The sequence below is a fragment of the Amborella trichopoda genome, chromosome 13, assembly GCF_054954075.1.
Source record: "Amborella trichopoda isolate Santa Cruz 75 chromosome 13, AtrichopodaSantaCruz75HAP2 v2.0, whole genome shotgun sequence".
NCBI lineage: Eukaryota > Viridiplantae > Streptophyta > Magnoliopsida > Amborellales > Amborellaceae > Amborella > Amborella trichopoda.
In genome coordinates, this window is record NC_142348.1 from 7,016,968 (window position 1) to 7,039,102 (window position 22,135).

The 22,135-nt window shown below is 37.3% G+C and overlaps 1 protein-coding gene across 6 annotated transcripts; it reads left to right on the forward strand.

Moving 5' to 3' along the window:
• Positions 1-641: 641 nt before the first annotated feature.
• On the forward strand, positions 642-20,827 carry LOC18423920 (mitochondrial carrier protein MTM1). Of its 6 annotated transcripts, none has more exons than XM_011630150.3 (10): positions 642-1,256; positions 1,593-1,694; positions 4,648-4,776; positions 4,886-4,945; positions 6,040-6,210; positions 9,586-9,685; positions 9,869-9,960; positions 16,011-16,160; positions 19,417-19,475; positions 20,164-20,827. In XM_011630150.3, the coding sequence occupies exons 1-10, from the start codon at positions 1,047-1,049 to the stop codon at positions 20,300-20,302; spliced, it is 1,212 nt and encodes a 403-aa protein (XP_011628452.1). In that variant the 5' UTR covers positions 642-1,046; the 3' UTR covers positions 20,303-20,827. The 6 variants fall into 6 exon arrangements, 2 of the variants coding, with proteins under 2 accessions (XP_011628452.1, XP_088710891.1); XR_016046755.1 differs by having other exon boundaries at positions 647-1,256; positions 9,363-9,689; XR_016046754.1 differs by having other exon boundaries at positions 647-1,256; positions 9,363-9,685.
• The last annotated feature ends 1,308 nt before the right edge of the window (positions 20,828-22,135 follow it).

A 22,135-nucleotide genomic window follows, 5' to 3' on the forward strand; every position in this document is an offset into this window, starting at 1 on the left:
ACTATACCATATTTAAAAAACGGATCATTGACCTGGATCAGGCATCACAAAAAAAAGTTCAAATTGGTGAATTGGCGGTCTGGATTGTAGTTTTATTGTGCAGAAAAAAATAATGAACCCGTGAAAAAGTACTTGAAAAAAAAACGAACGGGCAAAAAACCGGTCCAGATCAATGAATCAATGTTTTTATTATAGCAAAATGTCGTTTTACTATAGCAAATTATCTGTTCCCTTCTAGATCCAAACGATTTTGTATATATTGACAGAATCGACACGGGTCGACCAAGTTACAAATCAGACTGGGCATTTCTGTGCTTTTTAAATCACTGTACCATACACGCGCCATGTGTTCCTATAAGCGAGGAGGGTCCAGAAAGACATCACTGTACCATACACAACTCGTGTATAGCACATGGGATCATGAGCAGGATTGCATGGTGCACATTGCTCCTACAAGCAAGGAGCGTCAAGAAAGACATCTACACAAATCGTGTACAGCAAATGGGATGATGAGCAAGATTGAACGGTGCACTACAAGCGAGGAGGGTCAAGAAAGGCATCACTGTACCATACACGACTCGTGCATAGCACATAGGATCATGAGCAAGGTTGCAGAGTGCACGCGCCGTGTGCTCCTACAAGCGAGGAGGGTTAAGAAAGACATCACAGTACCATACACAACTCTAACATGGTATCATGAGCAAGAGTGCACACCGTCCACGCACTGCTCCTACTGGCAAGGAGGGTCAATATACAGACACAACAGGCTGCCTCCAACCGTTTACGACACGTGCATCGTGGCGTGTCGGAAAGACGTGTCGCATGCACTGGAATCTATTTATGTCCCATTTATTCTCGAACATTTTTTTATCTCTTGCCCTCCCGAGAGGGAGTGCGTTTTGGACCATCTCTTTCGGGAACTCTGAAATCTCCCTCCCTCTCTTCTTTCCTGTTAGGGTTTTGGATTCTCTCTCTAGGTTTTCTCGGTTAGGTTTTGGATTGTCTCTCTAGGCTTTCTGTTTTTTTTCCTTTGAGGAGGCAGGGAGATGGCGTGGTCCAGCGATCCTCGTTCCGTGATCGAATTTGATGCGGCCTCAACCTCAGCAAGCGACGACTCTTCCTCTTCTGATTCACCTCGACCTCAATCAAGAGACCCTTCTTCTAAAGCCAATATGGGTTTTGGAGAGCGTTCCTTCTCTGCTGCGGGAGCTGCTGTGCTCTCGGCCATACTTGTCAATCCTCTCGATGTCGCCAAGGTCATTTTTCTATTTTGGTGCCCTCTATTTTTCTCATTAATGGAGCATTATGTTTTCCGTCTATTGTTCTGAAATGGCAGGCTTCTTGTGTGTGCTTTTTTGTTCTGGGTTTTGGTTTATTCGGATGATTTTTATCCATTTTCTTGTTTTCCTGGGTTGGTTTTGTAAAAAGTCTGACTTTCACTGTCTCTTAGTTCTTCTTATGATTATTTGTTCTGTTATGCACATATGTTTATTTGGGATTTTTTTTTTTTTGGGCTTTTGGTCTTTGGAACTGCTCGAGTTTAATCTACTTTTTATGATTCTTCTGACATTTAGTTACTTTGTGTTGTGCAGACAAGGCTGCAAGCCCAGGCGGCAGGTGTTTCCTACAGGTCACCGCCGACATCACGACATCATCACGTCGGAGGGCGGATAGCATTTGCTGGTCCAGCCTCGGTAGGCTGTCGCTGACCTTTGGTTTTGTTACTTGGAGATGACATTTCCTAGCATTTGAACTGTAGTGTTGTTTGTTTAAGCGTTGGTTTCTGGGGCACATTGTCGTGAGGAGTAACGTTTGGTTGTAATTTTTTATACTGTTTGAATGCCAAAAAATCCTCTTAATTTTCTTGTCCTATGCTTGAAGATGAACTCGTGCCATTTGGAAGAAGAATTTTATAAAGTTGGAAGAAATGTGATAGATTAGCGATTGATCTTTTTGACAACTAACATTCAATAAAGATCTGATCACTGCTTTCTAATCATTTAGAAGCAAGTGTTACAACCTTGGTATTAAATTGGTCCAAAAAGAATAATGACATTAATGGGTCTACATGTATTAGCTGCAACACTTTTGGCCAGAGTTGGGCAATGCCACTAGTTCTACGAGAGTTTTATTTGAATGGACGCTAGCATGAGAAGGCACTGGATTCTGAATCATTGAGAATATACCTATTATAGAATTGAATGGGAAAGAACTTGTGGTTTCTCAGGATATTCTATTAAGTAAATATTGTTGGAACAATCTAGAGAAGATTAGTGTGGACCCTGTTTGGAAAATAAATTTGGTGAATATTGAGGGGAAGGTGATAATTGAAATCAAAAGAAATTAAGGACTTAATGAGGTGACCTTCAAGCTTGAAGTCGTGTCCTATAGCAGAGTCTTTGAGGCCATATTCTTTGCCAATTGACCATCAATAAGGTTGACTACAGTTCTATCCCTAGGATACAGTCAAACCTGGCATACACCTTTTCCAAATCTAGCTTGTTAGTTTGGATAGGATCCTTAATTCACATAACTGTTTTGCCCAAAACTCAATTAGACAAAGAGCTAGAGAGAGAAAATAACTGGATTCTAACTAGTTGCAAGGAATAGGCTCTTATAAGAACCAAAGCACCTAATTTTCAAGTATAATGAACAAAAATGGGAAGACAAGAAGATGATATGAGTGAATGAATTTGAGGGAGAGAGAGCTTGAGAGAAAATCTGATAAAGAGGTGAGGGTTGTTGTTTCTTTCAAATAGGCTAGCCCTCTATAATAGAGCTTGTTGTGGTTGAAATCAATGTGCATGGAGTCAATGAGCTAAATGGCTACATAACGCTGACTAGCCATGTAGTTAGAGATAGAGTTAGAGGCTAGAGTGAAAGTAGGTTAGTGGATAACAGCCCGTAAATTTGATGTGACATGATTGAAATTACTTGGGTTTCATCTTTGCATGTACACACGTGTACTTTTACCCAAAATAAGTATTTATATGTGTTCTATAAATATGTGTACTGAACCATTTTTAAACGAAGATTATTTTAGAGCGACACTTATTTATAAGTATTCTGTGATATGCATGAGCAGTGCTTTAAAACTCAGCAAGCCCAATTCGGACAATCATTAGAATAATCCACCAAAGAATGATGGAAAGAACGGCTTTGTAAGAATCAAAAGTGCCAAGTAAATGCGATCGAAGAAGAGAAGTGCAAGCATAAGAAATTATCCTTGAAAGAATGCTGAATTATATAACCCCCAAACTAGGGGTTATGTATAATTAATTTATTACTTGTCATAATTGATTTATGAATGATATAAATAAGCAATGCAAGCATAAGAAGAATCCACGAAAGAAATTAACCTGAAGGGAGAAAACAATACTTTTCATTGTCGTATTCCTGGTCATTGGGTTGACAACTAGGCTTTGTAAGCATCGAAACTGCCAAGTAATTGTGATTGAAGAAGAGAAGCTTGTGGCCATGATTTCTGAATTCGACCTAATGGGTTTCAAAATGCCTTAATTTAAAGAGTGGAGAAGCATGTGTTTCAAAGTAGTGAATGGGTGTTGACAAGTTATTTAAATCATATCACATCAAATTATGAGAAACTATCCACTAACCATATTCTCTCTAGCCCCCATTCTTGTTTCTCATTAAATGGAAAAACACCTTTATGTAGTCATTTTTTCCATTTACTCTGCATATTAATTTGCCCCCCAACCCCATCAAGTTCTATAGAAACGGACCAGCCTATTTGTAAGATATAACCGTCCTCATCTCTTTCTGTTCTCTATCAAGCTCTCTCATTCAAAATCATTTCTGCAGATCCTCTTCTTCTCTTCCCAGTTTTGTTCATGATATTTGAAAAATGGGTGCTTCGATTCTTATGTGATCCTATTCCTTTCAACTCGGTAGAGTCTACTTATTTCTTCTCTACAGATTTATTGTCTAAACGAGTTTTGGCCAATTCAATTTGTGTGTGTTGAGGGCCATATCTAGTTTAGTAAGCTAGATTTAGAAGAGGTGTATGCCAAGTTTGGCCATATCATGAGGATATTTCTGCCGTCAACCCTATTGCTACTCAGTTGACATTGAGTGGGAGCAGAATACTACCTCAAAGATAGTGCTACTTGACATGCCTTAGAGTTGGGAGATCACTTCATTATCCTTCATTTCATTTAATTGTGATTTTTTCCTTCCCCTCAGTTTCCAACGATCTTGTTTTCCTACACCCTGCAAGAGGATGACTGACACGTATTTAGAAATATCCAAATTTGGAAATCATTTTAGTTACCTATCAAAAAAAAAGATTGACCAAAAAAGACCTCATACATAATGGGTGCATTGTTCATGTGCTCCTTTGAAATGATCTGAGTAGAAGACTAAACTTTGAATTTTTTTTGTTGGTGATTTCCTCATGTGGTCTTTTTTTTTTTTTCCTTTTTCTTAAGATACTATTGCACTCAACCACAACAAACTAACATTATTCAGTTCAGTCTTGATATTTGTGGATTGCCTTGCTCCTTTGCCATCAATATGAGTACCTCACAATTTTATTTAAGTTCTTCCCTTGAGTTATTTAATTACTAGATATTGTTTTACGAGTCATCTACTAATTGTAATTTGATGCACTATGGATATTTTGTTCAGCTTTTTCCAGAAATGCGATGCTCACCCTCCTGTCCTCGTGGGGGAATTCTTGGCGCTGAACTATTGTGTCCACCTGAATGTTTTCAGTACAGGGGGACCATGGATGTCTTTAACAAAATTATAAGACAGGTGAGCACATTCTTCATCTGAAGATAAAGTCATCCTTGTTTCTCTTTTTGTTGTTTGCAGTTCCATGCTTATATCATCCCTGTACGATTTAATGAGCGTTCTTCTGCAGGAGGGTATAGCAAGACTCTGGCGGGGGACAAATGCTGGTTTAGCCCTAGCTGTTCCCACTGTAAGTTATTTTCTGCGCAGTGTTACATCTTTTACATATGAAAATTACTGGCCTTTCCCATAAAATGTGCATATTTACTTTTACCATGCACTATGCCCTAAGACAAGTATGGCACCTGTTGAATACATACCGGTAACAAATGCCATGTCATATGTTTTGCATGAAAATTAGTGTGCAGTCCATGACATGCATGAGATAGTGATCAGTAAAGGTACATGCTCAATGAGGCTGCATGGTTAGCAAGGGTGCATGTTGGAATAGGGCACATGGTTGGTGAAGAATCATGTGGGTTCAGAGGTGGTTTTCTTGTTCAGAGCATGCCTACAAAGGCATATAGTAGCCTCAAGCAGGTGCGTAGGCCTTGTTAGGATATATTCTGCTGATGTTTGCACTGCCTTATAATGGCTATATTGAGTAACAGGTTTGGTGTTGGTTTGTGATGGCATCTGCCTTGTGAAGGTGTTCAACATTTCCAAAGTTAGAGAGAAAGGAACTTCTCTTTTTTTTTTTGGAGGGGGGGGGGGGGGTGGTGTGGGGGGTTGTTGGGTGGGAGGGAGAGGGATCACAGATACCTGAACCTAACCCAACAAAGAAAATAAAAACAAGTTCCAAAAAAACAGATTCATATTCATATGAGAAAGACCAATTAATTAATCACGAGCATGGTAAAATGCAAGAGTTTGTAAAAGATGTAATGGTTAACCACAAGAATTGGCCCCATAGATGTAGATGTGATCTGGATTCTCTGGGTGTCTGATTCATGTACAACAATGGTATGTTGATAATTGATACTAAAAGTGATGTACGTTCCTTTGCTTTTCTGGACATAATTTTTATATTGATGCTAATAATAGATTGAAAGCGCATTGTTATCTTTTTCTTCTGTGATATATATCATCACACTAGTATCATAAAAGTTACAATCAACTTCTCCATATAAAAAGTCAAACTAGAATGACTAAATCTCTCTCTCTGTGCTTGAGTTTGTTAGGCAAATTTTAGTTGAGTATAGGCAAGACTTTTATTTGATTCGAGTTTTGCTTTTTACCAATTATTGAGTTTATTGAAAATTGCCTCTGTGAACTGTGAAACAGGTTGGAATATACTTGCCTTGTTATGACATATTCCGTGACTGGATTGAGGAATTCACAGACAGGAATGCTCCTAAACTAACCCCATATGCCCCATTAGTCGCGGGTTCAATTGCACGTTCACTAGCTTGCATTGCTTGTTCTCCTATTGAACTTGCAAGGACCCGAATGCAGGTATCGATTATTCTCACAATATCTTGTCTCATTTGAACAACATGCATTTCTTGGGATTTGGAATATGTGCAAATGCCCAATGTGCTTTATGCATGTAACTGTTTTTCTTATTGCTGTAACATTCTCGTGGTTGCCATAATCTTAATTTTGAATATGTGATGATAGACTGGACAATTTCATGGTTTTCTATGACAATAGCTCTTTCTTCTTCCTCTTTTTTTTTTTTTTTTGATTGTTAACTTGAGATCTAGCAATATTGGAATACCAGACATCATGGTGTGGCATCTGCCTCCCCGATCAACTCTACCTATTTCTCGTTCTCTGTGGCAGGGCATCTTTGCTCAGAGGCTCATACTAGAAAGCTGTCCCTTGAGCCACATCAAATATCACAACAATATTCTTTCTTTATCAGTAAATGTCAGAAATTATTAATGAAAGCTATCATGATATATCAGTGCTAGGCTCATTGCCTTGTGGATTTGAGCTAACGCGTTTGCCTATTTGGTAATTAGGGATGGTGAAAACTGTTGTAATTGCAAATTTTATTGCACATTATGAATGATAGAATGAAAATATGAAACATTTAGGTTGGGCTAAGTTGGAATACAGAAGTGGGATTCTTTAATGGCATTGTCTAGCTGAATGATATGGGTGGAGGAATAGAGATCTTTTGGTATGCAAGTGAGGCTTGATCATGTAACCAGAACATACTTTCTTGGAGATGTTGACGCAAGTGGACTTAAACGTAGCATAGACACATAGAGCAGCATACTCCAATGGGTTCAAAAGTTATGATTAGTTTTCATATGATTTTGTTGGGTTTCATATGACATTTGATTCGTGAAATTTATTTTAATAGATGGTCGGACAGCAAACAAATATGCAAGCAATGAATCTGGTGATAGATCTTTATGGGTTGAGGGACAAAGTTGGAATAAGACAAGACAACCATTCTAAAAGAAAAAATAAAAAAAAATGAAGGATCACCTAAGGTCATTTGATAAATTTTAGGAGAGAGCAGCATAATCAGACAACTGAAACACATAGAACATAACAAGGGGGTAAGGAGTGATGAAAGGTGGGAAGATTAAAGAATGAAAGATCAGAAAGTTCAACTGTCATGCCATCTCTAGTAATTATGAGAAGTCTACAGCAAGTTAAAGAGTAAACTTTTGATGATATAAAGGAGAGAAGAATGGATTCCCATCCTTATCTGGCATAATCAAATTACATCCTTGGAGTGTTGGGGAACTTGGTGAAAAGCATACAAATATGGAATTTGTAACAAGGCAATAAGATGGCTATATTGGAACTCATGAATGTAGGAGAAAGCAAAAGCGGATCGATGTCTGATCAGGTCCTTGTGGGGCCATAACGTGGATTAGACATTAAAGTGGAATACCACAAGATAGTGATTTCAGGGGGTTTAGGGAGATAAAACTTGAGACTTAAATGGCCAAAGGAAGGACCCAAGCATAACTGCATTCACAGGATTGTAACCATAACAGGGGACAAGTAGATACGAAGAATGTTTTGTCAATTTCATAAATGCAGTTTAGAGGTGGCTGTGGGGGGGTGGGTATGCTAAGGCTATTCTGCAGTTTCATAAATTCCGTGTAGGGGTAGGTGTGGGGGTGGGTATGCTAAGGCTATTTTGCACTTCTTTGTCTTGTTCGGCATGCATGCAGTCTCTTGTTGGAAGTTGTCAGAAATGTTGTATTTCAATTGGATGCAAACTATGGCGGCTGTCAAGGAGTAATCTTGAGGAGACTTTAGTGAAGAGGGTGACTTTTCATAAGGAATGCTAAGTATCTGACGCTTGATGCGGTGGAATATTGTGAAGGATATCATAACTGCGTTCATGAGAAGATTGAATAGAGGCCTTTATACCATGTTTATTGTTTTCTTTCAGGTTGGTCAATTGGCTAACATTAAGGACTTTAGGTTAATTAACCTAGTGGGGAGGCTGTTTGAAATTTTGTTGAATTTCTGGAGTATTCATTGTTTAGTACTTGCTTCAGATTGGTCCTTGTTCTCATTATCTCTACCACCTGATGGGCCTTTGTTAAGGGGAGACAGGTCGTGGGTGACTCTTTAGTAGGCCTGTGGAGGCATTGATTCCAGACAGGAAAGGGCATCTGGGCATTCCCGGAGTTCAACCTGGACAAGGCTTATGTATACCACGTGGATTGATACTGCTTCTGATTATTGGGATGGTTTTGTACTTTTTTTTCCTTCTAGTAATGTGTGGTGGTGAGTTGATTAGTTCTTAAGGTCATTGGTATAATTGCATATAGGGTATTACTGATGTGGACTAAAGAGAATAATGTGGATGGGCGTTTGTGTAGTCCTGTAGTACAACAAACCATCTTTTTGGCTTCAAGCGTCTCTTTTGAGTTTGATTAAACTGTCTGCATTAAGTTTACAATTAGTAAATTTGGTAACGGGATTATTCAGCTATCCTTAATGATGAAGGTAAGATTGAATAATTGTAGTGAATCCGGTTTCTAATCTTGTTTGTATAATATTGCGTAAAGTTATCTTTCTTTCTTTTGCCTATCAAAAAGCTAACCAATTTGCTTTGGGTAAACTTTGATGATTGTGTTCTCTTTTTCTTCTTAACCAATTATTATATGGACCACTTGATGACTTATGACTCTTTCAGTCTTGGGCCTCTGCCATGGTATTGGACAAAATGCATACTGAAGGTGTAGTAATTTTCCATATTCTTGAAAGCAACCACTGTTCACATTAGATGAGAGTGAATAAAATACTGGGAGAAACTGTGTGCTTGTTTATTTTGCATGAACATTTCTCATTATCCATGAGACATGCACCATTACTGAAGGAATAAATCCTTGCAATTTTATTCTCTCTTTGTTAGTTAGTACTTAGATTTTATGATATTTAAGCCTTCTCAATATTGTTGTATTTTTTTAATCCAAAATTTAATGTGGAATTAATTATATTATGAAGTTATTGTTTTTTTTTAATAAATATATTTACCAACCCAGCCCTCTTTGATATAAATTAAACTGTATCCAGGGGAAGTAATTTTCATGTCACGTGCTATATCTTGTATTTTAGCCACTTAAGGTTCCATCTTACTGTTTTAGCTTTCTTTAATTTTTGCTGAATTCTGCTGTTGACAGATTGATGAACTGACAACCTTTTTACAGCATCCTATCTTTATTGTTGTTGTTGCTGCTGCTGCATTGATTGGAATATGTTTTTGTATATGCACGTTGTAATGGTGAAGAATGTAATTATTTGAATTCATGCATAGTTTGCAGTCTCAGTTGACGACTGATCAGGTATGCAGTTCTTGGTAACTATATATTAGTGGTTGTTTTTGTTCCGTATCATGAATAACAGGCATTTAAAGAGATCCATACTGGAACAAAACCTCCGGGGTTGTGGAAAACTCTGCTTGGAGTTTTGTCATCTGTTGGGAGCTCTGCAAACATTCAAAACCGTATGTATGAAAATTGCTCATGCATATTAATGCAACAAATTGTTGTTTCATTTTAGTTTATTGGAAGATTCATCCTCAATTTACTGTTTGAGGATTAATTTTATCAAATTTTTTTGTGGGAAACTTGGTGTTTAAGTTAGGACTTTTTGGATTAATTTTATCATTTTCCTCCTCCTAATACAGTACAAGGGTATCGTGTGTTATGGACTGGTGTAGGAGCACAACTCGCACGAGATGTACCCTTCTCGGCAATCTGTTGGTCAACATTGGAGCCTGTGAGTCACCATATTCAATTCTCTGGGTGATTCTATTATTTGCTTGTACTCTAATGATTCTTCCTTACTTATCCTTAAATGTCATTTACTCTAATTTGCTTATGCCTCCAAATTATGTTAAAGGAAAACAAAGTATGTGCCAGATTACTTTGACCACATACACTAGGTGGGTAGTTGTTGTGTAATAGTTATCTGGATGTGTGATTCTCGTGGAAATTTTCGTCTTTGTGCTTGTGTGTGCTTGTGTGTGCTATTGACTTATTTGATCCTCCGACCCAAAATTTGTAAGGAAAGTTTTGGCAAAGTTTTGCATTAGCTGCCTACATTACACAACCCACCTCTTTTATCTGGGCTTGCGACGGGTTAAGGGAAAGTTTAAAGTCTTCACCCTTCTTAGATTTTGTGGTCTTAAAGACCTTGAGAGGATGTAAACAAGAATCATAGAGGATAATGCACTTCAGTGGAAGGGTGTGCATTAGTTAATTGACCTAGGATTGGGCGGTCCATGGCCCAGATCATATTTAAAACCCTTACAGCTGGGGATATGGCAGTATTGAAGAAGGTTTTCAGAGGGTAATCCCTTTTTGAGGTCGGAGAGATGCATAGGGATGGTTTGTAGGTGAAGAGAGCTTCGTAGTCTCTTGAATGCGGAAGTAGGCCTCTGAGAGCGACGGTAAATACTCAATAAACTTCCGCATGGCTTGTATATATGACAACCACGTTACCACTAAGCAAGTCTAAGAAGGGATATATGTAAATGTGCATGAAGATAGTCCTTTTTTTACTTTGGTGATATGTTGTGCGTGTCTCTTGCTCGTAAAGGGGAACCTGTAATCAACATTCTGTGATTGTGGTTTCACTATGTTTTAGCTAGCTTTGACGAGGCAATCATGAGCCTCTGCATGAGACTATGGGTCTTCGGTCACTTTGGGTTGGTTTGAGAAGATAGTCAAGGATTGTAGTTACTGGGTCAGGTGGAGTCTGACAGTCACTTTTCTTGACCCATTGGTATTAGTCTTTTCTTAGATATTTTGTCTTAAGTGTAATAAATATTTTTGTGAATTTTAGAAAATTTTTAGAATTTTAAAAATAATTTTCAGCAATAAAGAAAAGTGCATTTTCGATATTTTGGATATGTAGAGGGGCTTGTGGATGTACGTGTAGGGCCCTTGGATCTAGCCCTACAGGTGTGCCACACCACATGGGTGGGGTGTGAAGCCCATGGGGCCCACACCTTACACATGGAGGTGGCACACTCCCTCCCTCTCTTATTTTATTTTGTTTTTAAAATATAAAAGGTGATTTATGGTTGGTTAAGAAGTCTTTTGAAAAAGATAATGTCCTTATTTGTGGGAATTAGTTTTTGACAATATCTTTTATATGTTTACCAAACCTTTTATCTTTTGAATTCCTACAATTTGTGAGAGATATGGGGGTTTTAGAAGATTAGGTCTAGATTGGTTTTATCTTAGTTTGACTAGAAGTGGGTATGGGTCAAAGATTCAAGGGATAAGATTCGTGATGGTTGATTCATTGGATGCATTGCTTATATTTAATCTTCTCTCACCTCATGGATTTCTTAAAATCCTATTGGTCATGATGAGTCACAATTATGGATAAGCATTCCTCGGGCCCTTGAGTCCTATACAAGCAGGGGACTCTCCCTCATTTTTCACCAATAATTCCTGGCCTCTCTCTCCTCGATACCTCACTTTTTCACTTCTCTCTTTGCTCTCTTCTCTGTCCTCTCTCTAGCTAGCACACCAATTCCCCATAGATATCTAGGGGTGACACACAGGGGTCATACCCATCCCTAGTCTAGGTTACGGGGAGGTGCTACACAGTGACATGCCTTGAAGGTTAAAAAAGGGGTCTAGAAACCGTAATCGTGTTATGCTCGCAAAAACCCTAGATTTGTGAGGTATTGTCTAAGGAAGCTTTTGACTCAGAATATTCAGCAGGGCCAATAGGTTTAGAGTGTGCCATTGGTTAGGAAATCGGGTGTGGGGTGTTCTAAGTCCAAAGTAGTGACCCTTGTTTGGTTTTATTTTCAGTGATTATTTGCTTCTCTATTTAAATTTCTAGATACATTGTTTGTACTAAATTTATGAGAATAACTTTTTTTTATACTAGATTGTGTCTATTCTTTATGGTAGCAAAAGGAAATATCTTAGGTTGTAAGTAGTGTCTTATTTCGTGTTTACAGCAGTGTTCAGTGGCAATTGTAAATGGAATTCAGGTACTTTGATAAAAGAAAAGAAAATAATTGATTTTGTTCCTTTGAATTCTACATAGCCTCTTCTTTTCAATATTGCCTGGAAGACAGCCCATGTAGGATTCTATGATGCCTTTTACTTCCAAATAGGCGTGAACGTTTAATTCTTTGGCGACTTTTTGTAGTAGAAATTAATCCACTATTTGCAATGGTTGACAATGGCAATTACATAAGTAGATGGTTGTTTGGATTATATGGCCATTTAGAGGCCTTTTGAGATCATGTAAAACTATGACTATAAAGATGTGATGATTTAAGTGTGACTGGGGTCCAAAGGAATCAAAGGATTACGGTCCGAAGGGACCAAAGGAGGCATTTTTTATTATGTGACTCACCCGGATTTCGACGGGTTAGGCTCAGGTTGATGTCAAAACCTTTGGCCCCTAGGTATATGGCATAATCGATAAGGGTTTGTAGGGTTATCTTTTGATGAGGTTGGAGAGATGCCTAGGGTGGTTGGCTAGGGGATTGTTTGACCCCTATGTGCAGTGAGTTGTTGGAAAGGACAATGGCCAAAATCTCCATCATTGCGATTGCAAGGTATGTACACTTGATAGTTGTCCTGGAAGCAGCCCATTGCAGCATGTCGTGTACATGTGCAAAAGAGATATCTCCCTATAGCATTCGATTGTGTTGGAAGGTCCTATGAGATAGTTTGCGAACAGGGACCTGGACATGTCCCAGGGAAGAACCTGAAATCCATGGAATAGGATTTTGTACTTTCACTTTTTAGATGACTTTAATGGACCAATCATAAACTCCTGTAATGGGTTTTGGGTCAGGAGTTCTGTTGGGTTAGTTTGAGAAGATGACAGTAGTGCACGGTTTCTAGGATAGATGGAGTGCGTCAATAAATTTGTGTAGTCCTAGACCATATGGATCTATTTCCCATCAAAATATATATATATATATATTATTTGAATTGTGAACATTAAAATGAATTTTGAAAATGCTATGTATATTTTATTTTATCGAAAAGAATTTTCACAGGGCTAAAGATTGATTTTTGGGATTTTATGAATCCAAAGCAGTTTTAAAAATATTTATTGGACTTTAAAAATGCTTTTATGAATTTTAAAATTCATGGGAGAGTGTGAGGCCCATTTGGGATGGGGGCCCACTATGTGGAACCCACCATGATGGGGATGTGGGCCCCACAAGGGCCACACATGGATGGCACGCCCCACCTCTTTCTCTCTTCTCTTTCCTTGACTTGTCTGACCAGCCTTCTAGAAAGAGGAGGTATTTTTTAGGAGTTTTGATTGAAAGAAGAGAGAAGCTTGATTGTTTAAAAAATTAGTAAGTGGTTTCATATTTAGATTTTATGACACAAATATCTTATTTTCTACATATTAGATATTTGATGAGAATGGGTTAAGGAAATTGAGGGATAATGGTTCTAGTACCTTCTCTTTAATCATGATGGCTGATCTAGGGAATGGGTGGCTAAGATCTCTTCACCCCACAAGTCTATAAGACCGACGATCAAGATTAAGTCTCACTAAGATTGCAAATCCTAGACCCCAAAACTCTAGCCTCTTATTATAAATGTTGTGTAGAGACAAAAATACATCTCTCTAAGGGCTCTCTCTCTCTCTCTCTTCGCCCCCTCCCTCTTCAAAAGAGTGGTACGCCGCTTTTATCTTCTCTCTCTCTCTCTCTCTCTCTCTCTCTCTCTTCTCTTCTCTCTCATCTAGCCTCTCTCTCTAATTGGGTTAGTGGGGGTTCCACGCCCCAACCAAGTAAGAAAAGGTGGCATGCCCATGCTAGATGAAACCTCAGAGTAAGAGAGATGCCCTATCCCTTATGCTAGTAGATGCTCTCATGCTGTTAAGTTTTGCCTAGGCTTCCCACATTGTGAGACAAGGTTGAGGACCTCGATCTCCTGCGCCATTGGTAGAGGAGACCCAGAGTCAAGGTGTATCAAGTCCTTGGGGGTAGCCCTTGGCAAGGTAATTTTATATTCTAGTGGTTCCATATTTCTTGATTAAATCTCATGTATTGTATTTTGTTTGAAGTAATGGCATGCAAGTGAAGATCCTACATTGTATTAGGGTTTATTTCTGTAAAATAATGCTGTATTTTTTGGACACTTGTAAGTGCTCTAGCTGGTATGAATAAGAGAGAAATTTTTTTTTTTCCGGTTATGTACTTGGCTACATCACAATATCCACCTTTCAATGGGGTGTGTGTGGGGGCCTTGTCTGGTTGCGATATATTGTGTTTGATTGAATCTTGTGACTCTGATATGAGTTTTATTGCATGTGCATGAATATGCTGCTGTTCATATGCATAAATGCAAGCATTGCACACAACACTCATTTGTGTATGAAAGTTCCATGCCTACTACTGCATCCTCATTTATATGTGGTTTATGCCTGTCATTGTTTCTTTAAATCGTAAATATCTCTGGTTCATTTTTATTTGTGGAGGATTTGGTTTTGGACCCGGTTTCTATGCGACCAAGCCTGCATATGTAGAAATGCGGGCCTCTTAATAAATGCGACCAAGCCCGCATATGTAGAAATGTGGGCCTCGTAATAAATCTATTTTTGAGATGGATTTTAAAACTAATCTCTAACATGGAGATCATGAATATGAAAAAATAAATAAATTTTAAAAACTAGAAGTAAAAATTCTAGTAAGAGAACATTTGGAAGTTAGTTTCCATTGTTTTTAGATGGAACACCTACTTGCATCCATCTTTAAGATGGATGCTTTACACTTTCTGGACTGCATATGTAGAAATGCGGTCCAGCCCGCATGAAACAATTTTCCTTTGGTTTATCGAGTTTCTTTGTAACTAACCTTTGCACAATGTGAGTATTATAAAATATCTAGCTTTGGCATGTTTGACTTTAAATGTTGTATGTATATAATTGGGTTTAATTTGTGGGTTGGATTTATTCGTTTGTAGGAAGCAATTACACTCTTTGCATAGGGTATACATCCTCATGTCATTGGGGAAGTTACTAGGGGTTGTAAGGGCTCTAAGGTGAAGCCATGTGGCTGAGAAAAATGGAATTTATCTGGATGAACTTTCTTGGAATGCTTTAAATTTTCAAAATTTTGTTTAAGGTATCTAAATGGTCCAGCTTTGAATATGAGCTGCCTCTTGTACCTCTGTGCATCATGTGTTTTCCAAAATACGATTTTGAAATACTCTTGTGGACTCCCTAATAAAGAGGGTACATCAAACCTTTTCAATCGTTAAAATTTTTTGGGGCTTAATCTTACTATTCGAATTTGATGTAGAGGTGTTGCTGTATGGGCTCCATTTTGTTCATCTCCTGTGCTTGTACGCACAACTTTTGCTGATGGAAACATGTTAACATTCAAAACAGAAAAAAAGCAATAACGTAGTTTAGCACCTGAACTACAGAATGTTGCTCCAAACGCAGAAAATTACTATACTTCAATTTTGTGTTTTCTCTGTCTTATATTGAGTTTAGTTATCTGAACTGTAAAGTGTTGGTTAAAACACAGAAAATAGATCATTATGATAGAGTAGAATCATATTGTAAAGACTCGTATTTGAAAACCATTTTAGCAGTTTTACTGTCCTCTGAAATATAAAGCTTTCTTAATCATAATTTCCGTACCAATAAAGATACAGAAGCCACAAAATCCATTTCTTCATTCTGATTCAATTATCGGAAGGCTCATTCCTCTAGAATTAATTGTGCAATGTCTTTTGTTTTTCATTTTCATTTATATCCAACAAATTTTGCTATGTTGTCCTTGCTCAATCCTCGCTGCTGTTTCATGTGTGCAGATTAGGAGAAGGTTATTAGGTCTGGTTGGTGAAGAGGCTAATGCGGCGAGTATTCTAGGGGCAAACTTCTCAGCTGGTTTTGTTGCTGGAAGCCTTGCTGCTGCAGCTACCTGCCCACTGGATGTTGCAAAAACTAGAAGACAGATAGAGGTCTGCGCTCACAATGAAGCTTCTGCATGCTAGGATCTCTTACCTTTCTCTAGATATTAATTACTCAAGATGATTCTCTTTCTCTTGCTGGTACTTGTTGCAATCATTTGTCTATTGCCTTGAATTGATGAAAATAAAGAGGTTAGTCTCCTTGAAGAATATGACCATTTAAGATCTATATAAAAGATTAAATCTAGAGTTGTAATGTTTTCAGATATGCTACTTAATATTCAATGAATTCTGTTTTTGTTGGATAGTTATTGCTTGATCATTGTTCTTGGTTCATTGTTTCTTAACTTCTCTGAAGCCATAATACCATGTGTACCTTTTTTGTTGTTGTTGTTTGGAGCTAAATTTTGTTCCCCTTTTTGGGGTGGATAGTAAACTAGCAATTTTCTTGTTTTCTGTACTGGGAAATGAGGAGCATGAGATTGGAACCCTCTGTGACTGACTGAGAGATCTTCTGGGCTCACCCTAGAATAGTAATTGAATATCATTGAATTGTAGTGCATGCAACCCACCGGTGCAATGGCCCAAAAACATTCACCACAGCCTCAAGAACTATTTCATACTTCCCATCTGCCTGCTCCTAGGCCCTCACTGGGACATGAGTTTGTTTGTTACTTGCTATCATGAAAAGGATTTCATTTAAATGTCCTGCCAAATGACGGATAACTGGGTGCCCTTAGATTTTTTGAGCCTTTCTATAAATATCATAAACACTGGCATGTTTGTTAATCAGGTGGGACTACAGGATTCCTTTTTGTAGATTTCACAAAAAGATCCTTTCTGGAGATCATGTGGCAGTACTTTAAAAATTGGGGCAAGTGAAGCCTACTTGCTGAGTCAATTTGGTCTACCTGGGTGCAAAATTTTTTACTTGGAAATGTCAGGCTAGTCAAGTTTGACTTTCTGTACTTTTCAACTTTCTTGAAGAAATCAACTTGTCCCTATTCAGGAAACTTTTTGGATGTGATGCCTTTTTCCCCTTAAATTTTGGTGTCCATGGAACTTAAAAATGGGGTCTTAGGAACCTAGGGACTGCATCAGATTCAAATTGCTATCTCTTTGCATCTCTACTCTGATGTGTAGAGAATGATACCATTTTGTAGATCAGAGCTTTTCGAAGTTTTGGTTCTTTCAGAAACTGCATCTGAGAAATATGATATGACTCATAGACTATGTTTATCGTCATAGCTTTGTAGATTGTAATCATAGTTATGCCAATTTTATCGTGTGGATGCATGGCAAGTTTATTTTTGGATTATTGCAAGTTTATTATATCCATGCTACATATATTAAACCACAATTAGGTGTAAGACTTGTGTAACTCGACTAGGAGAGAACCCTATTGAAAGGGACTTTATGGTAGTACCAGAAACCTATTTAGAGAGTGTTTAAAACGCTGGATGCTTATTTCTCGCCACATAGCCAATTTCATTTTCAGGTAGGGATCCTAGGGACGTTGTGTAATGAAATTAAATGGAACTTATAATATTAGAGAGTGATTTGAGAGAGAGAGAGACGTTCAGGTGGGAGAGCAGGGGAAAGGAGGATGTGGCTGTGGAAACTTCTTGAGATCAATGAGTAAATTTATCATCTGAAAAACTTGGGCTTCTCTATCCTTTTCTACTATTTTTGCTTAGCAGAGGGAGATAATTATATATGAATTGTAGGTTTTCCTTCCAAAATGACTTTTTTATCGTTAAATTAATTATCTATATTATAAATCTATGCAGGAACATATAGACACCTCATTTAATTTCCTAGGCCTAATAGGAGAGCACAGATGCCCCTAACTAAAAGCGAGAGTAGCTTTCATTCTGAAAATTTGAGTGTTCTATTTTTTTTTATTATTTAAATAAAATCACTTGTACTTGTTTTAATCATGAGGGTAGGATGTCGTTGCGCATTGCACGTGCCTAGTTCCTAGTTACCATAATATCTACTAATATTGTCATATAAACCTATTATTACTTTTACTAATTTTTACACATGGTACCCAAAACTACTATAAATTATCAGAGCATGTATATTATACTGCTGTGGGAGGATACTTTTACACCTACTTCCTTGGGCTGATGAACTACCAAGGCAGATTTTTTTTCAGTCTGAAATTTTGCAAACAACCTAAGAATCACTAGATGAGAAAATTTGAATGTTAAAAGTTTTCCGACAATTAGTTCTCAACCTGAAGAAATTGGACGGTCTCTGTTCAATCTTGGGACAATTTTTTTTTGAAGTGCCTAGAGAGTGTAATTTCGATTTTTTTTTTTTAAAAAAAGAGGTTGGTCTATGGGTTAAAGAGAATGCATTCCCAAAATTGGGGTCCCTATAACTACTTGTAGATTGGTTTTACTCGAGGGAGTAAATGGACAGTATATTTTTGCAGGAGCATGACATATGTTGTAAAATTTACAAATATGCATGGGCTCGCATTCTATGCTAGCATTTGGGTTTTGAACAGTTACTGATAAAAAAAAGGGTTTCCTAAAGGAGAGAAATGACATTGCAAAACTTGCATCTGTAATTTATTGACAGTTGGGGAGTTGTGGGAAACAGAGCGAAACCCAAATATTAATGTGGCATGCACTATTCATTTGATCATGTACTCATTTAATTTAATCATGTTAACATTTAGTATATAATTTATCAATTAAAAATATTTGGTACATAATTTTATTTTTGAACTTCTACTTTTCAAAGGAAGTGAAGGACAAATGAAAGAGTTGCTAATTGCTTAGTCATGAGTCAACTTGGTATTTTACTCTTTGAACATGAAGAGCATGCAGCATGGGGTACTTTGAGAGGCATGTGTGAATTCTTGTCCTCCTCAGCCCACTTCTTACTAAGTTGAGCCACAAGGCTTGTCATCTCATTTGTTTGTCCCCTCATTTTATTTGTTAACATGGACATTGAAAACCGAAAACTCTGTAGCAGGTTGAATTGCTGCTTGGTCAGATGGCTGGTTGGTAGTGCTCCTTTTTTGTTGGTGGAATTATTCACTTTTGACAACACATGAGAATTTGGAAATTTGAACATGGGTGTTCAAGTTCGCATTTGTTTCTTGCCTCCATTTCCTTGCTATATTAACTATCTGTTGACAAGAGCTTTTATTTTGATTATTGAAAATAAATAGTTATCAAAATTAAAATATTAACACATAACTTGATTGATCTTCCTTGTCAGAAATGGAAAACATGTTTAGTGTATATCTACTACATTCACTAACTTTGTGTTATCTTGGGTTTTTCAGAAAGATCCAGCCAAAGCATTAAGAATGACGACAAGACAAACTTTAATTGAGGTTTGGAGGTATATTCTCTCTCTCCCATGTACAAGGATGTTGTTTCTTTATTTTTTATATGAAGGTTTCTATTGATTTCATTTCTTTTGTTTCAAGCTCCAGTTTTCTCCAGTTTTTCTTCGTTTGCATACACCATGTTCTCTTCATGTGTGTGTCCCAATCATGCATTATTCCAATTAAATTGTTTCATTTCTCTTACGATGCACAACTACCCACTAGTGACATACTTTGTTCGCACCTCCTGTTTTTTATTCCCAGTCTTATGTGGTACCTACGCGAAGAAATATTCTCAATGTAGCAGAATATTTTGATTGGCTTTGAACGAATTGCCTTGACTGAACATGATTGAACTACATTCTTGTCACAAAAAGGATACCCTTTTAAAATTTGTGGAAATGAGAACCTCCTTTGATGTTGCAGAAAGACATGGCAATCATTATCCTTTTCTCCAGAAATAGCTAAAGAAAGCCTTTTTCACCCATTTAATTAGATGCTCAAAATTTAGCTGAGCCATAAATTGATGGGTTTGCCTTGGCTCCAACTTTAGCATTCCTTAAGTCAGTTTAAGGATTTGAACCTGAAATCTACAGAGAGTGATGCAAAAGCAAAAGCCTCAAGTTGCGGTTTTCACCTATTAAACTAAAACATTTGTCCAAAATAACGCCATAGTGAACTGTTTTCTGTTGTTTTTTGCAGGGATGGGGGGATGAAGGGACTCTTTATGGGTGCGGGCCCCCGTGTGGGGCGTGCTGGACCATCTGTTGGAATCGTAGTCTCCTTTTATGAGGTTGTCAAGTTTTCTCTGCACAAGAGAGGTCATTTGGATAAATCCTAACAAACAAAAGGCTAGTGTCTCCCTTTGCGTATATTTTTTGTTTCCCCAAAGGACAAGGGAAAGAAAAGCAAAAAAAAAATACGGTTAGTTGAATGTGTGATCCAACATCTTAGAGAAGTGGAAGAAAATTCAATCACTTTCACCACTCATTTATTTAAAGGCTTGGCGTTTGAAGGCCCTTACATTGGCAATTTATCTGTAACTGCCCTTCTCAGAGGCTTGGAGTATCTCAGTTTTCGCTTTTCTCATTCTATGTCCAGTAGTTTTTGGAATTGGGAGACAATCAATTTTGACAGTGTTTCAAAGGACTCGTGCTTTTTGATGATAATCATACTCACTGAGAAAGAGAAGTTGGGCGAAGGCTGAAAAGAGGTTCTATTGATGTGGTGCTCCACTTTGAAATGTAAATAAATTATTCATTTGAGCCTCTCTTTGAGAGGTCTTAAAATACATTATTTTCTTCTCAGGAAAGTATATTGTAGATGTGCAGTCAAGTAAAGCCCAACGTTGAATCTCGCTGTGTAATGCGGTTGCATTGTTGGAAAACCTTTTTAGTCAATCATTCCCACATCAATGGCAGACTTCGTGGGATTGAACCCACGCGTGGTGGATTCACAATCCATTGCCTTGATCCACTTGGCTACATCTGCCCTTATCGCCACACAAGTTTCGGTTTTTATCTACTATCAGCTCCTTATGATAATGGAAAAAATTGATTTTATGGCGTTCCACAAATGATTATGCAAAAATGGATTTTATGCAACAAATTTTGGAGTTTCAGTTTTTTATAAATATACAAGGATTTGTTTATTTTTGTATATGGAGGTTACAATCATTTTTATTTTTTAAATTTCAAAATGGGTAGTTATAAGAGTGTCATTAAATATGCATAAAGTTTTAAGAAGAAAATTTTTGGACTTCATGATTCATTCAAGCTATTCAATGTGATATTTAATGAGTGAGATTGATTGTGATTTCTATGTATAAAATAGTGAATAGTGAATTATTTTGACAAGTATCTTAAGGTTTATTTTGATAATTTGATATTTAATGAGTGAGATTGATTGTGACAAGTATTTAGGGTTTGTTTGGATGCATTCGTATAAACCCTAGATACTATTTATTAAGTGAGATTGATTTTTATTGGGAGCAGTTTATTACCATTTAGTGTCCAATATGTTCAATATTACGAGTACCATCTCCCATCCTACGGGTTGTTTTTTTTTTTCTAAATTGCTCTGTTGTCCGATAATGTGAACATGGAACACGAGGCTATTTTTTATTCTTTGTTGTTCAATATTCAAAATACCGAACATCTACTTAGCCTCTATCTCTCTACCTGCCCCCTCTCTCTCTCTACCTGCCATCTCTTAATTTTTTCTAGAATGGACTATCTTATCTATGATTAATATACTCTGGAGTTTGGCTATGCCGTATTGTTAGATGTCTGGTATTGAGCAATTTCTAGTTATTGTTTGCTACTTCTGGCAAAACATTTAATTTTTAGCAAATTACTCTCAAAATTGGATTTCAAGAATATTAATTTCTATGAAATTGACTTTAATTTCATCTAAGATAACTTTATGATGGGCATTGCCAAACAACAAATAGTTTATTATCATAATTAACTTGATTAAAATAGTGAATTATTAATGATAACGAATGCATCCAAACAAACCCTAGATAGTTGTCACAAGGACAAAGAATAGATGGAAAAATATTTTGTAAGCTCCGCCCTACTGCACTTTTAATGGTGCTGATTTTATCCCTGAGCAGGGAAAGTGGACACGGGATGCCGCTGTTACATCTCTGTTTCTTTCTTCTTTTTTATTA

Bases quoted from the DNA above. Each gene is read 5' to 3' on its own strand.
- LOC18423920 (XM_088854765.1), top strand. From the start codon at position 1,047: ATGGCGTGGTCCAGCGATCCTCGTTCCGTGATCGAATTTGATGCGGCC. The intron at 1,257-1,592 runs GTCATTTTTCTA...TGTGTTGTGCAG, and splicing joins ATCCTCTCGATGTCGCCAAG to ACAAGGCTGCAAGCCCAGGC. The intron at 19,476-20,163 runs GTATATTCTCTC...TGTTTTTTGCAG, and splicing joins ACTTTAATTGAGGTTTGGAG to GGATGGGGGGATGAAGGGAC.